The 17,365-nt window shown below is 53.5% G+C and overlaps 2 protein-coding genes across 2 annotated transcripts; one reads left to right on the top strand and one right to left on the bottom strand.

Moving 5' to 3' along the window:
* Nucleotides 1-9,278: 9,278 nt before the first annotated feature.
* On the bottom strand, nucleotides 9,279-10,282 carry CC84DRAFT_1209923 (uncharacterized protein; the record flags this gene model as incomplete). Its single annotated transcript, XM_018182251.1, has 2 exons — nucleotides 9,827-10,282; nucleotides 9,279-9,677 (listed from the first exon to the last, which is right to left on the bottom strand). Exons 1-2 carry the CDS (start codon nucleotides 9,998-10,000, stop codon nucleotides 9,279-9,281), a joined length of 573 nt encoding a protein of 190 aa, XP_018029958.1. The 5' UTR covers nucleotides 10,001-10,282.
* Nucleotides 10,283-10,358: 76 nt separating this feature from the next.
* Nucleotides 10,359-14,031, top strand: CC84DRAFT_1209924 (transcription factor Cmr1). The gene is made up of 3 exons (XM_018182252.1): nucleotides 10,359-10,702; nucleotides 10,755-12,666; nucleotides 12,742-14,031. The coding sequence occupies exons 1-3, from the start codon at nucleotides 10,633-10,635 to the stop codon at nucleotides 13,781-13,783; spliced, it is 3,024 nt and encodes a 1,007-aa protein (XP_018029959.1). The 5' UTR covers nucleotides 10,359-10,632; the 3' UTR covers nucleotides 13,784-14,031.
* Nucleotides 14,032-17,365: the final 3,334 nt, after the last annotated feature.

A 17,365-nucleotide genomic window follows, 5' to 3' on the forward strand; every position in this document is an offset into this window, starting at 1 on the left:
CAGGTAAGCGGGTGTTGATGACACAAAAAAGGATACCAAGAGACTGTGTCAGGAACGAACTGTTTGAATGAGAATGGACGGAAATGGGAGTCCTCAATATTTGTAGGCTTGTGAAAGTTCTGAGCGATCAGGGCTGTGGCCTGGGCTGAGATCGTGCGATTGCGAGCCTGATCCTCGGTACCGGATCTGTAGGAGCACTGATACGGGGCTCATGCACTGCCGGACCATGTAGAGTAGCAGCATGTTGACGTGAGGACCAAAGTGGAGCAGTGGTTAGTCCTTCCCTAGTCGGGCACCCATGATCCCAAGAATTGATGGCGCGCACAAATGGGACTCAACCACGGCTATTGTTAGACGGCCCGAGCTAGACGGGATCCTCAGTTGCTTAGCCCATGCATCAGGGATGATAGGCAACTAAAGAGATGAGACGTAGGAACATTGTGTTGTCAGGGTGCTGTCTCGAAGTTCGGGTGAACTAATCGGATCCCCATAAGCCGGGGTGGCTGTGGAGTTCGACCACGGTGACGACCTGTCAATTATGTCAGCCAACATCATGTTTTAGACGAAATTCAGTTTAGAGCGTCGCAAATAGTCATAGTGAATGCGTTGAACCGTGGGATCAAGGGAGCTTCGCCAAAGGCGGTCCGCAGCCAGGTCGAGGTGCAGCCGCAGTGAAAGCGCAGCACCCAATGCTCAGGTTGGACAGGGCGTTACGTGTGCCTGGAGCCATTAAAGCTCTTCAAACTGTGTGCGTATTGACCGTTCGGTGGCACTTCCCTTGCTAGATTGTCATAACTAGCCTTGATGACTTGGGACGTCGTTAAAGCGGGTCCGGAGTATGGTTTAGCCAGAGAGGCTGTAATGGCCTGACCGACTATCGCATAGACATGGTAGCGATATGGGCCGCGGTGAGCATGGCTCTTTGGTGACTTGCTCGATAATCTGTATTGCCCAAAGTTCTCGCTTGAAGCAAGGATTGACGTTAGAGCAAAACGCCCACGAAGTTAGATCGCCGAGATGTTTCAAACCCGCACAGCAGGCTCTACCGAGTTAGCGCAGCTCTTGTGGGTCTAACACGATGCAATAGCTGCCCGTTTTCGGTTACCTGAATACGAGTGCGGTAAATCCGGAAGCCATGAGTTTCTGTTGTTTGCCAGTGCGAAAGCCTGCAGAACAGCAGTCTTCATGACAGAGGCCACGCGACAAGCTGTTTTGGGGCAGGAATCGTTTGCATGGTTGGGGTAAAGTTCAGCGACAATAGTTCTCGTTCGCAAAAGGTCCGTGACCAGTTTGCGAATCCGTGATTGATCGTCGTTAGCCTCCAAAATCTCGCACTTCCGCCACACCGGACAATGGACATGTCCGGGTGCAGCAATGTACCCTGAGGAGAGTATAAAGTGGCTGGAACTGGCTGGCAGGAATGCCTCGAACCGCCTGGTGGTATTCAACAAGGCCTTGACAGGCAGAGAGCCATGGAACAGTGGCACGTCGCGCTCTCAAGCGACACCCAGCCTCCTGCGAACAGAGGAACAAAACGTGCCTCTCTGGGTTTCTCGCTCGTTGAAGAACCCAGGCTTCTTTCGGAAAAGCGCTGTGTAAGCTCAGTGAGTAACAGCCGGGTCCGCAGACAGGATGCGGTTGTGGCGGGCTCAGAGTGGCTTTCGGGCGGAGGGCTGGGGCAGCGGAGCGGAAGCCGATCGATGCAACGCCTTCAATACATTCTGCATTTTTCGCCTGCCCTGGAGCATTGTGCGCGATGTCCATTCACGTGGCAGTGGGAGTGGTGATGGCAGTGATTGTCACAAGCGTGGTTAGACAGTCGCCTCCTGCCCACGCGGTTGGAGCTCGTGGCGCCAAGTCGGCGCTGCCCCACCGGAAGACAGTCTCCTACCTCACCAGATCAATCACCCAAAGTTAAAGCGCCCAGATACCATCAGTGTTCGCGATAAGCCATGCAAAGGCGTTTTGGGTGGCTGTCAGCTTCATGCTGGAGATGGTGGGTGCCACGATGATGCGCTTGTCGTCGCGACTGCGGTGTACTCCGCTCTTCCGAAAATTACTCACGGTAGAGGCTGCTTCGATCCTCGCACAGTAATTCCACAACGCTGGGTCGCTACCTACGTGGAAAAGCCTGCCGAGTATGCACGTGAGATCAGCCCCTTCACTGTGAGGCAGGCAAAGTGCGAGGATTGCTGATGTATCTTCATACTTCGAGATACCATTGTCGCTAATGGGTATTCTCGCCATATCAGGCGCATCCTCCTTGGATCATTCATGATGCCAGGCATGTCCTTGTGTCTTCCGCGAAAAACTTCACTGCGCTCCGTATCAATCCTGTCTGCCAACACTTCAATATTCTACCCCTCTCACGATCATTCGTCCATAAGCTATCCTTCACGAAGTTTAGCTCGTCGCGTCAAGCATGCATCTGAAGCAAGTTACAGAGCCATTGCGATCTTTAGCGTCATACCTGGTCTTGTACATGAGAACTATGCAATAAGGTTTCGTCAGCTAGTGAGAAAGAATAGAGGCGCTCGCATGCAGATCTCTACGTTGGGAGCATCATGGAGTGATTCCGGTATGAGTCAAATGAATGCTTCACACAAACCGACTATCGAGGTGCAACAACCTACCTTTCCACTACATTAGCGATCACAATGACCTTCAGGCCACTCCACATCGGTAGTCTATTGTCTCAGGAATCAATGGCAGGTCTCAGAGCGGCCGAGGTGATACGAGGTCGTTATCCATTGACGGACATCAGGGTCATGCGGCGACAGATATTCTTGACGCTGGGGCTCTCGACTCGACAAGTACATGGGATCAAAGCTTAACACGCCATATGCTGTGGCTCTCGCATTCGCGTCTACTGTTTCGTTGCTCCCACGCTGCGCGCATCTTTTACGGCCACGTCAACAGGCTTCGTGATGACCCCTCCCATCGACAAAGCCAAAACCAAAGCAGTTGACCCTGCAGATCACCCTTTTCGAGCCTCGGTCACGAATCGTGATCTGAACGTTGGACCGTTGATCCCGGCCGCTGCAGCTAACCCACTGAGGAGCCTCCAGCGTTCAGTAAGTGCATGAAACAATAGACCACCTAGAGAAGGGTCTGTTTTTCAGGGTTTAGCTGGCGACTCGTAGCACTTAGCGGGCTGCGGTCTTGGCAGCCTACTCGTCAGCACCAATCTATCTACGTCTAGTCAAAACTTTCTAGCGAAGCTCGTCCCGAGCCGTCGCTCCTGTGCTAAACATGGGTCGTGGTGGCTTTGCGTTTACTAGTCATGGCGGAGTCGTGTGCCTCACCATGGAGTATTTTGGTCCTGAGGCCGGGAACTCGATGAGACGAAGTGTTGCATCTTCTGTTGAGAGCTACTTTCACTATGGTATCAATGTTGAAAATAGTAACATCGTCTAGAGGCGATCAACATTTCCAACTCGTATGCCATGATTAGCGGACGTTGCAGTGCGACCGTGCGGTCTACCGCAACTACAATCAGATCCGAGCCGCTTACTCTTCCACAGCATCGATAACAAAAGGCCTCACCTTAGTTACTAGGTCTCGGAAAGCTCGTTTGGCTAAGAATACTGCTGACTGGATTTCTCCGGCTCTACATGCCATGTGAAGATTTCCTTTCTGGATCATGATCGCGCGCAAAGAACCCCTCAAAGCCAACAATCAGCTTTGCTGCGCTCTAACGGCTCAGCTTCCGTTGTGAGTGCATTCGCTGGATAGAGGGCCCGCCTGGACCCGGCAGCTACCTTGGTCGGATCCTTCACGCGGAATCGCCGGCGCGGGTGGAGGGGTAAGGTGACGTGATGACGGGGTTCGCTTGGCCTCCAACGCGAAATCATGTGTTCAGCATACAATCTACAATGTGGCTCATGATGTGGCGTTCATGTTCCTGAGGCAGTGTCCTCCGTGACATGGTACCTTTGAATGTACCGTCCGGGAGCAACTTTGGTCTAGGTTGGTTCCGCTCCCCAGGTCTACGGAAACTTCACGTGCGCGAAGTAACCTTAGCAGTCAACTTCTAGCATCGCGATCGACCTTGCTACCACAAGGATCGCAACACGGAAATGAATCAGTGCAATCTAGCTGTCATTCTATCCGCTGTATCGATACCCGGCAGTATGTTTCTCAGCTCAACACTACGCCTGCCCGGCGTGTGTGCGCAAGCCGCCGCATCATTCATATCTTTCGCCTCCGCGGAAAGTATAGGGCACGAGCTTAGCGCGCATATCAAGCGACATGAAGCTACCTTTGACAGTCATTAGATCCAGATCCCGAGACCGACATTCTGCGAGATGACATGCGAGATTGACAAGCACTTGTGCATGTAGAATGCGGAGGAGCAATGTGGCTAGAACGTAGCTGCAGTATGATCCACAGTGGAGGTCGTCCCTAGGAATCATGTTCCGGGTGAGTCGGGACGTGTAAGTGGTCTATGATAGGCGCTTGTACCATGTGTTGAGTGCCTCCGGCCGTTCTCGTAGACTGGAGATGACTTATGGCGGGCCACGACCTGAAGTCGGAACCAGGTGCTGTAATCTTTGCGTATGAGTAATAGACTGGTGATGAGATGACCCTACCGAAAGCCATAGTAATTTTGCATGACAGAAAGATGGGGGGGTTGCACAGCGGGTACGCTCCAGTTTGTAATACCTCGCGTCGCTATCAAGGGTCTTAGACACGTGCGGACTATTGTGTAACATGGGATCGGGTCTAGGGTAATCAATTACACGGTGGCTACGCTGATTCCGGCCGTCGCACATGCGAAATCCCTTAGTAACAGAAAATTGGCATGCCGATGGTCGGGATACGAGTAGAAGTATGATCGTGCATGTTGAGGCTAACGGTTGGCTTCTGGGCTCGTTTGTTCGCAGACACAATGAGGTGTCGAGATTATTAAAAGACTAAAACTTTTCGTCTGCAGTCAGCACATTTCCAGCAGGACGGCCCAATTTTGTCTGTTGGCCCCAATCGCTGGGTGGTGCAATGCTTGTATTCGTGTGCTCGTGCACTGTGGTAACACTTTGAAGTTCGTCATGTACCTTGCACAGCAGCAATAAACGATAACAGCCCTGCCTATATTCGCCTATTAACGCAATATCAACTACAGAAGCGAGTTGTCGTAGACGTCAGGATCATACTTCTTCCGAAATTGTACACCACATCCGAACTGACTGCACAGAAAGTCACATCGACATGACGCAGAGGTATACGTGCGCGATGAACCAAAGAGGATTGTAAAAGTGATTGCATAGGCATGACAGTATCATTCGGGCCAAGGCCGATCATCAGAATTACCTATCAATGCCCTACAGATCGTGCTTCTCGCTCTGAGCAGATACTGCATGTGGTCTGACTTACATTGGATTGTTTTCGCTTAGTGAGCACATGTACACGGTGCAGCTGTTGTATCTTTCCTATCCACCATCTTGGTACTGCAGTCAGGACTGCATATTGGTCGCGCTTGGTCCACGGAAACTCCACGAGCATGAAAGTCTCGTGAGACGGCAAGGCGTTTGTGCGGGCCATTATCCTGGTTAAGGTCTCCAAATCTTTCTATGCTGATGCAGTCAGCTCTTGGTTCCAAGATGCCACAGTAAAGTGCGGGCGAAGTAAACTGGCAACAGCTCGGACTGCTGTCATCTGGACAACCGGAACATCGACTAAGCAAGGAAGGAGTACCAGTTGCCTGGGGCAGGGCACCACTGGAACTGCTTTCTTCACGGCTTGCTCACTGGACGAGTCGTGAGACACTTGCCACTGCTTCCGTAAGAAGGGTATATGCACATGTACTCGTGGGCTCCGACCGAACGGCGCGACAATCGACTCGATTGAAGCGCTCCTTGTGCGCGCAAGACTCGCGATCATGCGATGTGTACACTATCGAAATCCTGCAGAAGCGTAGAATTCGTACTTGTAATATACAAGCCGTACATCCATACCCCCAGCATATTCTACAATAGTCTTCGGTCAGGCCACAAGCTAGAGGGTGCTATAATTGATATGAGAGGTCTCTTGTCGTTTAACGTTCATCTGTGAAATTCTTCGCTGACTACAGTCGTTTGAAACGCCAAGGCAGGCGGCTGCGCGGGTAAGCTGATGGGCTGTTGCGGAGTTAGCGCTGATAGTTGGGTGCGTACAAAATGTAAGTTTGCGCCTCACAACAGCAGGCTGACGAGCTGCAGGCGTTTTTTCAACTTGGAGTCAGGTTCCAGGGCGTTCGCAACTGAGATCCAGAACAGGTAGTGTGAACATGACCGCATCGCTCGTAAATATTCCCCGTCATGGCGAAGGTAATTCCGCCATGTCCTGATTCGGTGTATACTTCACTAGTCAGCATACAAGCGAACAGTTGAATACGAGGAGAACAAAGGAAGGGGCGAACCTGTAGGGAAACGGCGGCGTCTAGACCACGCTAGGTGTCGATATCTCCAACCTCACTTTGAATCGATTTAAGGTAGCAATGGCGCGACGTCGCACTCATCGTCGCATTCGTCGATGCCAACACTCGAGAACGTTTGCCATGGTCTTGTTGCTGGCGGTCACATCTGAGTTCGACTCAACTGGTACTTGCAGGACATGGCAGCAAATACTACCCCGCCTTGTCACTCCTAGTGCTAGCAACACCGAGTTCGATTCGTTCAACAATACAGCGCTGTGAGCCACCGCGCTCACTTAGAGAAACCCTGCATGATCTGCAGTCCTAATCCTCAAGTCGGCTTTGATAGACTCCCCATCTTAGGATCGCAGGCCAGTTGTCTAGCGCAGCTCGGAGAGGTATCATCCCCACGCGGATTCCACACTGAGCTGTGTGCAAGACAGTCAGATAGCCACGCTTCAATGCAGCTTAAGCGAGGTGACCGAATTGCCGGGAGGAGATCCGAGCGAGACAGCAAAACTGAGAGGTTTCTGTTGTAGAATTAAAGACTCGTGACCTTTGTCTCAGTCACGGAAAACGATATTGACGCCCCGCAGAGGACATAGAGAGGAGCAGAGCTGCTGTTTCCAAGCTGTTGGTTTCTGTCTAATCAGCGTCTGTGGAATGTCGGCTCCGGCAGCGCTTACGTCACGGCAGACACTGGCAAGCGCCTCTTCTTTTCATGTCTCAAGATACATAGCCTCGTACAACGTCAATTGATCCGACAACATGCGCCGCCGCCCTTGCTACTGGTTGAAGTAGGCGAGCCAAGGGGCATGGTTCAACCGCTCATATCCGCCACAGACGGGCGAAGGCTTTGGAAGGCAGCGTTTAAATGGCCATTTGGCGTGGCTGCAGCGGGATGGCATCGCCGCCGTCTTCGCTATCTAGTAAGTGCGCGATGATGACAATTACAGCTGAGCGCTTCGGTCGCTCAATTCAGGCTTGGTATATGAGCTCAACGGCAAGATCCTTTGCAGAACGCATTTCTGGGCATGCGACATCCCGCTACGGCTGCGAGCTCTCCCGCGTTGCATCGTCGTCATCAGTCACTTCGAATTGAGAGGAGCGCAGCGAATTTGCCCTCATGTTCCGAATCGCAGAGGCAACCCTTTCCGTTTGGCCTGAAAGGGCTACGTTTCAAGATGCTGTTGCTCCCAGCATCCCACGATCAAAACCATGTACTGGGAATAACGCGTCTACCCTCGACTATCACTTGGCAAGGATCGCCATAATGTGCTACGTCCTGGGTGCACTAACGCGCGCAATTGCCGCCGGTCCGTTCTGTGGCGCTCGCCGAAGGTTTTGTGCGCCTCTCGCTTGAGCGGCTGGGCACTCCTTGACAGCGAGCCTGCGACACATCCCAGAATTCGACTGAGCGAGGATCTGCAAGCCATTCTGGAATATATATAGCGAAGGTTTGGTTTTGGATGTCACTGTTTCAATACTCTCGAGACAACCGAGCGTTCGTTTGATGAGCACAGCCTATGAAACGATAGTTTTGCGGGCCAAGCAATGTTTTAGAGACGCTGGGTCCTCACAAACATCGTGGGTGCGTATACAATGGTACCGGAAGCCAAGTACGAACTTTGTTGACACGGGCACCGTTACGCGCAACGCTTCCTCTATCCCGGCCCTCTGTGAGTCGTGCACCGAGTCCTTGGCTACATGCTTGCTGAGCGCCCTCGGACCCTGAGAAAACAACTCGGCATCGCGGATGCTCAGCCAAGCACATCAATGGGTGTCTTGGTTGTCTAACATATGCTTCCGTTTTGAGATGACCTTTCGCGTGATCGACACCCGGTACTTCCGTAAGCGCGCAGCGATACCTCTACACTTCTTGAGAAGTACGAAGGTGTCCTCGATGGGTGTATGGTCGAGCACATATTGACTGGTCGGACGACTCGCTACGGTTCGTGTCAGCCAGCAATTGGCGAGAACGTCGCTCATGGCAGACTCGGCTCCTTGTTCTCCATTGGCTTGGGTTTAGACAACCTCAGCATGATCTGCCGTGGCGCCGTGAGAGCCCGAAATGAAGCGCTGTGGAGCTGATAACGCGACTTTCGGTGAAGCAGAGCGGTCATGACGACGATGCGCATCTGTATACATCATGATCGTGGCCGGTCCATGCACCCTGCTACGAGCGGGGACTTCTCTGCCACGCAGTAGGATACTTGAGCCGTTCTGATCCATCTAGCCGCTTCCAGCCATTCGCTCACAGTGGCGAGAGGCATGGTTACAGTTCGCACGATGTGAATGCGAGTCCTGTTGAGGCTTGCCTTGAACGCAAAAGGCTGGCGGGGTCGTGTACGAGGCAGCGTTTTATTCCTTATCGCGATCAACCGCAGCAATTGATAGTCTGCAGACTCACTCATCAGGCTGAACATTGACGACTATATCCCACTTCAATCGTGTTGGCGAGCTGCCAGACGGTAGGCAGCCATGCATCCACAGCGAACGGTGCTAGGTAGATCGAGATGTCAGACCACAGTGCGGACGATGGCGCGTATCCCCATCTCAGGATGCTCGTTGGGAGTAGGGTGCAGCCGTTTACATCTAGCGAGGCTTTCTAGTACGAAGATGGAAGCAGCATGGTGTGCGAATTGAGGACCCGCAAGGCTGCCCCTGGAAAATATCCCGAGCCAGATGGCCAAGAAAAGCTTGGGCGGGCCGGGGCACTCCCTGTTCGTGCGCGCGAACCCTGCCAGCAGATCCGATCATTACGGTTTTGCGTCTTCGCAAGCAACCATGTCTTGTCGACTCTGGAGGAGGCTCGCGAAGACATGCGGGCGCGACCGCAGCGGCCGGCCACTGTTGGCCACGCACAGTGCGATGCTCAGTCGCGCCTTCATCTGATAGCACTTGCAAACATCAAGGTGCTGGCGACGACGAGCCTGTTCGGCGCTCGCGGAAGGGCGCTGACCTGACTGGGCCGGAAGCGTACCGTTCGCAGCTCGACCATGTGGACCCGCGACGAGGCCCATTGAAGACCATGACGGCTATACGCAGCAACGTCGCGCGGGAGGCGGAACGCTTGTCGAGCAACACCTGCGAAAGTGGCTGACGAGACGACGAGACGAGGCATTCGAGCGAGCGTTGCTGTCGACGACGGCGCGCGGACAGCAATCCCGCCGCAGCTCATAGGCGGTGGCGGCGGGCGTGCAGCGTCGATAAGCTCATGACCCCAAAGGAGCAGCGCGGGTACCACGCCCACGCACCGGAGCCCTCGACTGCATGCAGGTGCAAGCTACCGAAATACCATACACGAATTCATTACCGTCAGATTTCACGCCGTCTCCAGGCTGTGCAGGCCCGTGCACATCGCCGCCCGGCAGCCTGTGCCACAGCGCCATGATAGCTTCCTTCAGCTGGCACCACAAGCACATGCCAGCAAACCCCGCCGCCCCAGTCCGCCGATCGCCCAGATGCCCCCATCCTGGCTCCATGGATGGCGCCCATGCTAGGCCGAGCCCCTGGCGCTCCATGTAACGGAATCCCAGGCACTAGCTGGGCGTTGTTTTCGGGGCAGCTAGAGCCAGCAATCGATGACCATCGTTGCTGCGCTTCCATTCTTGATTATGCAACGATACGCCGCGTTGGGAAAGGCAGATCCAGCAGAAGCGTACAAGCTCATCTCCGCCGGCATGTCCACCATTCCGCCTGATATGCCCTCACATTGCTGCCCGTGTTGTCCACTTCTCTCTGCTCCTGTTCTGCCATTTCCTCTCCCAAGGTTCCACTCTCCACCCTCAGCACGGCCGCCAACTAGGCCCACAGCCGACCTGACAAAGACCACACGCTGACTCTGGTTCCGCTAACCACCACTTTGAAACTTCCAAAATCTGAGCCTAGTCTGGAGTTTCTATTGTCGTTTAGCTCCTAGTCATCCGCTGCTCACCCCAGCTGCGCCTTACCGGTCCAGGACAACGACTATTCCAGGCAAAAGCACCAGCACTTATACACCACTACCCCGACTGCTGTAGTCCCCGCCATTCGCAGTACCATAATTTTTACCATAATTTTGTTACGACTTGCAACTTCGCCGCCAGCCATTGTTATTCTCCACTCACATGTCTGCGGGACGCTAATACTTAATACCACCACCACCACAACACCTTCGTTTGGCGTGTTCTCGTCGATTCTGCGGCCACATACCCCCCTTTGCTCTCCACGAAAAGTCGTTGCAGCGCTGCGTTTTCAGCATGGTTTTCTGCACCTATTGTGGGCAGTCCTTCACCCGGGACGAGCATCTTGAAAGACACATTCTCACCCGTGAGTGTTGCTCGTTGTCGAGTAAATCCAGTTCGCTAACCACCTCTTCAAGACACCAATGTCAAGCCCTTCAAGTGTTTCACTTGTCACATGAGCTTTGCTCGACGCGATCTCCTACAGAGACATTACACAGTGCACGGTCGAGACGCGAACAATCAGGAAGGCCTTCCTCCCAACGCCGGTATCATCCCCAAGTCTGCAGGTCGAACACCCATTGCATGCAGCAATTGCGCGAAGACAAAGACAAAGTGCGATAAGAAGTTCCCATGCAGTCGTTGCGCACAGCGGAATCTGAAGTGCACTCTGCGTCCCACACGACGAGCGTCCAAGAATGTGAACAGGGTCATGGCAACGGGCGAAGCTGCTACCAGCACTGGTTCGAGCGAATCAACTAGCACCAACGACTCCCAAGATAACTCTGGCGGCAATTCTCCGGTGCGAGACGGCCAGATCCCTGCGCAATCACAACCACAGGCAATGGTCTCGCAAGGCGTGTCGTCTCAACAAATACCGAATGCACAAACGCAGCCGCGGCAGTCACCACAGCCCACATCAGTCGTACACTCAGTAGTTCACTCGCGAAATCCATCTTTTTCTCAGCCTGTGCAGCAGATGCACAATCCTCCGCCAGAGGACAAGCCACTACACATACCAATCGCCACGACCACACCACCCTTCTTCGAGCAGTCCCCGCCACATGGGCTTCCATCCACTATGCCGTCGGTTCTGTCTCCGCTGCCCACACCTATCAATGGTTTCATCTCCCAGACACCAATGTCCGGATACGAAGACTTCGTAGGGACAGTACAGAACCACTCGGACGAACCCAGTCCACGGTTCATGATGGATCCATGGAATACCATGTCTATGGGTCAGGACTTCGACCCCATGAGAATCGACCCATCATTGATGATGTCAATGAACATGGACATGAGTATGGGTCCTCCAACCGATGGCATCCTCGGCATGATTCCCGAGATGTCGCCTTCACAAACGTATGGGCCGGTACAGACTCCCATTCAGACGCCGAGGATGGACGAGTCATTTTCTGACCTGCAGATTGGCAGCTCCGCCTCTATGTTTTATCCATCGAACAGACAGATCTCAATCGCTGACGCTGGTGTTCCTGACCTAGGGGCCATCATTGCGGCCCATGATGGGTGGTCAGTGTTTCGCTGCACACCCACGATCCCATCGAGCTCTTGTCCTCGTACTGCCAGACTCAACTTAGAGCGTCTCGAGCAAAGTCTTAAGAACCACGAAGGGTGGAGCAACTGGCGACCTTCTTGGGAGGAGACTGACTTCCATCAAAGCGGGCGAGTGGAAGTTGCAAAGATTTACGAGTCTACGCGAGACAAGCTGCTTGCTATCACGCAGAGCTTTCTGCACAAGGCGCTCGATATCCACAAAGACGGTATGTCTAGCTCCAGCAGCGACTCGCCGGGCTCAACGACGTCCAACTTCGTACTGCTACCACCTGCTCCTGTCCTCGATCTGTTCCTTCGCTCTTATGCCAACTCTTTCGAGCGCTTTTATCCAACCACTTCGCGCGGAATGTTAGATGCCAACGAGCTTATGCAGAACTACAACGACAAAGCTTCAAGCCTTCTCATCTTGATGATGATCGCGCAAGGCGGGATCAACATTCCTTCGATGGAGGCGCGGTGGTTGGCCGGCGGCCTAACAGAGGCTTGCCGCATCTCACTTTTCGATCTTGTCGAGAAGAACATAATCATGGCCGGCGACCCAATCGTACTACGCGCAGCTCTTCTGTTCACAGTACAAGCGGCGTGGAGCGGGGACAAGTGGCAAATGGACATCGCCATGGGCCAGCGCGGGATGTACTTCGCGATGCTGCGGCATTCGGGCATTCTCGAGCCTCAGCGAGTCTCGACTCCGCACATGAACGTAAAAAGGACGGAAACTTTGTGGCGGGATTGGATCCAGCAGGAAGGCCGAAGCCGGTGAGTGCAAGACCCCAGCATCGGGTCCCCATACAAGTCCGAACACGTGACCTGGCCTACTAACACGTTCCATAGGCTCATCTACTCGTGGGTGATGGTCGACCAGGACTTGTCACTATTCCATGATACAGCTCCTCTGTTCTCCGTGACCGAATTTGGAGCGCCGATGCCAGACGCTGATGGGCTTTGGCAAGCAGCCGACGCTTCTGAATGGTGTGACATGTTCAGCAAGGTGCATGAGTTCTCGAACGGTTATTCATCGGTAGGATCGGGTGCTCGGCCGCTGAGTCTCAGGGACCTGTTTCGCCATTTCCTTGACGACGAGATCGTTGCCCAGAACATCCAGCTTACTGCGTTGCATCTCCGGCTGCTTCTGCATCCGCTGCAGACTCTGGTTTGCCAGTACTGCCAATTGCTGAGCTGCTTCTCGGATAGCATGGCTTCAAGGCAGCGGTCAAGAGCTGTGACCGCAGCGTCAACTCGCGTGCGACTTGAAGAGGTGCAGTCCCTACTGCAAAGATGGTTCGAGCTGGCCGAGCGCTACATGGCGATGAACCCGATGTGCCCTATGATGCAGGCCAATCTTGTCATGTTCCACCTTGTCAGCATGAACGCTGTCACCAACTTTCCAGAGATCGAGAAGCTCGCTCGAAGGGAGGGTGTCGATACGTATCAGCAGATGCTCTGGATCCACAAGAACTGCATCTCGGATGTGCATGAGGCCATCTTCCACTCTGGACAGATCATGCGCATCATCCGAGAGATGCCTAAGGGTATTCGACCTCCGTGGTGGCCTGGTGCAATCTATCGCGCCGGGCTGGTGCTCTGGACAGATGCTCTGACTCACAACGAGTCCACAAGCCCGCAGCAGGGGCAGTACACTCCACCAGGCACTTCGGTGCCGGTTGATCGTCTGCAGGCGAATGACCCTGCCATTGTCCGGTACGTCACGCGAAGAGAGGGTACACCTACCCTCACTAAGCGAGATGGTACGTCGGTCGGCATCGACAACGGCTTCAGAGTGCTTTCGCATTGCGTCGATGTCATTGATGAGGGCATCGCAACGAGGTTCTCCGATGGCATTCGTGGGAAGCTCGAAAAACTAGCCAGAGGCTAAACAGCATGTGTCTCGTCTTTTTCTCTTTTATTGATAGATTTTTCGTTTCCACATTCGATCCGGAAGTGCTCTTGGATCTATGGGCAGCATTCGACATTGGGTCGGCCGGAGTTTTATTGGCGTTCAGCGAGGGGATGGTGTTGTTTTGGTGATGCCGCACATATTGACTTCGGAGGGTAGGCCGCATCATGTCCATGCGACCCGGTGGGAGTGCCCTTCGGTAATGTATAGTCCAACATGTTAATAACACGACGTATATCTTCATTGGGCCCGCCTCATGTTTCAATCGCAGCCTCCTCTTGCCCGTGTTTGTGCGATATCGTCGTCTAGCCCTGCCCCGCTTCACTGATCCATCTCTTCCGTCGCCAACGCTCATCTGCTCACTGCCACCTCTTTCCATGTTCCGTACCTTGTAGTTCGATCTCTCATGCGTCGCGGTTGCCGGCATCATCCCCAGGTAATCAAACGTTCCTTCCGTCCTCATCCCCACACTGTCACATTCTTTCCCTTTGCTCATCCTAATTCATCTCTTTCCAAGCCCCTTCCAAAGAGCGAGTGCAAGTCTAATGCTCATGTATAGTTCGTTACTCGGTAATTGCCGGCCAGGGATGTGCGCTTGCGTTTCAGGGGGGCGGTAGCGTGGGTGTACGGCGAATTTGTAGTCTCGGGCCGTTTACCGGCGGCAGCGGGGTCCGGGATCGAAGCGCGGGTCGGGCGGGTGGTGAGTGAAGGCGGCAAGTAGGTATTCGGGATGCATCTTGATGGCGGTGATGGCGGTGGCGAGGTGTGTGGTCGAAGGCGATGTCGAGGGAAGGCTGACCCCAAGCCTCCAACAAACGTGGGACGAACGAATAAGCTGGCAGCACGACTACCCAAGTACAATCGGAAATTGCACAAGAAACACCAACGGCAGGGCAGGATACTTGTGGTCTGGGTATGTGACTGTTTTACCTTGTACTGTAGGCGCAGGCCTAGACGAAGGGTGGGCGCCTAGGGTTGCACCTGACGTAGCCGGATGAGCGTACCCCGGATCCAAACAGCGGGTTTGGAGATGCCCGTTCCAGTTTTGCTATGTCGCACGTATGCAAGTCGTTGTGGGTTTGGGAATAGTCCGTCCCGGCGCTTAGAGGGGAGGGGGCGGCGGCCCGGGTATGCATCGTATAGGAGAGAGGAAAACATGACCGAGATGACAGGCAGGGTGATATAATTGCGCGTTAGAAGGCGCTGCCGTGGGGACTACAAGTCCCGCACATCCTGAGTGAAACATGCATTTTTAGAGATCGACAGCACGTCTTGCAGTGATGAGCATGTAGTCAATCACTGTGACTGTCCACATAGAGACTACATCCAATGTGTTGATTTGGTCATACGGCAGCGTCATGATCCGTGACGACACCCCTTCCTGCAGGAGTACGTTTAGACGGGCTTACGCGGACATGGTTGTCTACGGTATACTTAGGCACAGTGTACCAGTATACAGAGGGTAAGAGATCGGCAAAGGAATGCATTGGTGTGGATCCGGACACCAGGTTCAACTTCCTCCACGACAGATTTGTGCCCCCTTGAGCACTCGAGGCGAGAGTCCGGAACGTGTTCTTTGATCTTCCCGCGGCAAGAGGGCAGTTCTGTGGTTTAGATGTGACACCAAGGTGAGGCTACTTGCTGCTGTGCACTCTGCGGACCGTTACTGAGCAGCAAATGCAGCCTGAAAACCACGCAGGCACCGGGTATGCGTAACGGCTGCCCTCACTACAGCCATTGTCCCTATGGCGATTGGGATCCCGACGGACACCACATACACGAAGTTTTATTTACACACGAAGATTGATGTACGTAGACCAAACCAGCACAAAATCTTGGTAAGGGGACGGTAAGTCGGAGGTTGTAGGCACCGGTGGTACACAGTCCGTTGTTTGAAAGGTACTCTACCGGGGACGTTAGGGTACAGTTGGAGCGAAAGGGGAAGTTCGTGCATCATAGTGCAGCCTGTGGCCTAGACTCGGGCGAAAAGAGCAACTCCAGAACTTCGTTTCGAACTTAGGTATGGTAGACTTGACTTCATGTCTGGGTAGTCGTCTACCGCGAGATGCCTCATTACCGTTGCAATTATTCGAAACGAGATTCTCTTTCGTTCGTGACGTGCGTTTCCTGCAAGGCTACCCTAGGTACTTCTCCGACCCATCAACTTCTTTGTTCAGCCAAAGCCTACTACGCTCGATGGAGTAGGCCTCAGTATGGTACCAGCCAGAGAGCCGTATGATGAAACACCCACAGCGACTCGGTCCTAACGGGAGTCACGAAACGGGGGTCTAGCTCAAGGCTACGGAAAATGAGGGGAGAAGCGAATATAAGATCCTTCATATTTGGGTTGAGGATGATTTCTCTAAGCGATATATGGCCTAAGCGTGTGTCTAAGTGTCGATCAAGGTCAGGAGGTGTGGAAGATCCGGATTGTACTAAAGCCAGCCGTCATCCGAACGTGGGGTCACGCATGGCAATCACTGACGCGATATCTCGCGATGAGCAGCATTCTATGCAGATTATTCATTGTTCGCAATTTTTCTCAGTTCTTTCATTGTAAACATGAACCAAGATATTGTCTTGTCTGCTACGAACCGATTTTAATCTGATAAGATACCGCCGGGTCCGTCATACGGAGCACTCTTGTTGGTTCAGCGCAGGCTCTTCAGTCACCTTGTTTTACTCTCAAATCTTACTCTTAAACCCCTCAGAGTCCAACGTCCGCTTGAAAGCGGATTGCAGGGCTTCTCTAGACGAGCCCTCAAGAATATCCCGGAGGGACGCACAGAGCCCTCTTTGCCTACACCGCCCCTCCAAAGAGCGCATGAGTCCGCTAAACAATCCGAGAGCTGGTTCTCGATCAGCCAATCTCTCCTTGAATTGCGTCTGCCGTTCAGCGAGTGGACAAATGCTTTCGGATAGCTACCTTCGTGGTGCCTTGACTCCGGGGATGAGCTAGGCTACCAGCGATCAGAAGACCAGACACGCAACCCTGAACGAACGCCTATATGAAGTCTACTTCGGCCTTTCTCGAGATTCATCTTGAGGTCGAGTTTCAAGGAAGCAATCATCCTACCCCCCTTGGACACAACTCGCGAAGCATTACCTCGCGTCGACATGAGTAAGTGAAGCCAATCAGCATGCGTTGCAAACAATCATTCATTCTCCAGAAAACAATTATGCTCACGATTGACAGCACGCAGCGCTCCTCACCACCTCTTTCGATCTGAATAGATACTGGCATGAGGTTGAGGTCCGGTGCGCACGTGCCATCTCCGATGCTATGGAGGTGGAAGTGCGGAGCCGAAGGGGTACGAGCGCCCGGAAGCGACCGTAACAACTCCTTTCACCGAGCACTCAGACAAGCGGCTGTTTGTGTTACTCGGAGTTGCAATGGTGAGCACCAGCGCTGCAGAAGAGTATGGGGAGCAGTTACACGTTGATGTGTGCGACGTGGCATGGAGGCGAAAAACATTGAGCAAGGTCCTGTACCAGCGTACGCTTGAACGAGTTGGGAAGTGACACGTGACTGTCGCGCCCTAGCTCTCCACACGATGGATA

The sequence above is a fragment of the Paraphaeosphaeria sporulosa genome (assembly GCF_001642045.1).
Source record: "Paraphaeosphaeria sporulosa strain AP3s5-JAC2a unplaced genomic scaffold CC84scaffold_14, whole genome shotgun sequence".
Taxonomy (NCBI): domain Eukaryota; kingdom Fungi; phylum Ascomycota; class Dothideomycetes; order Pleosporales; family Didymosphaeriaceae; genus Paraphaeosphaeria; species Paraphaeosphaeria sporulosa.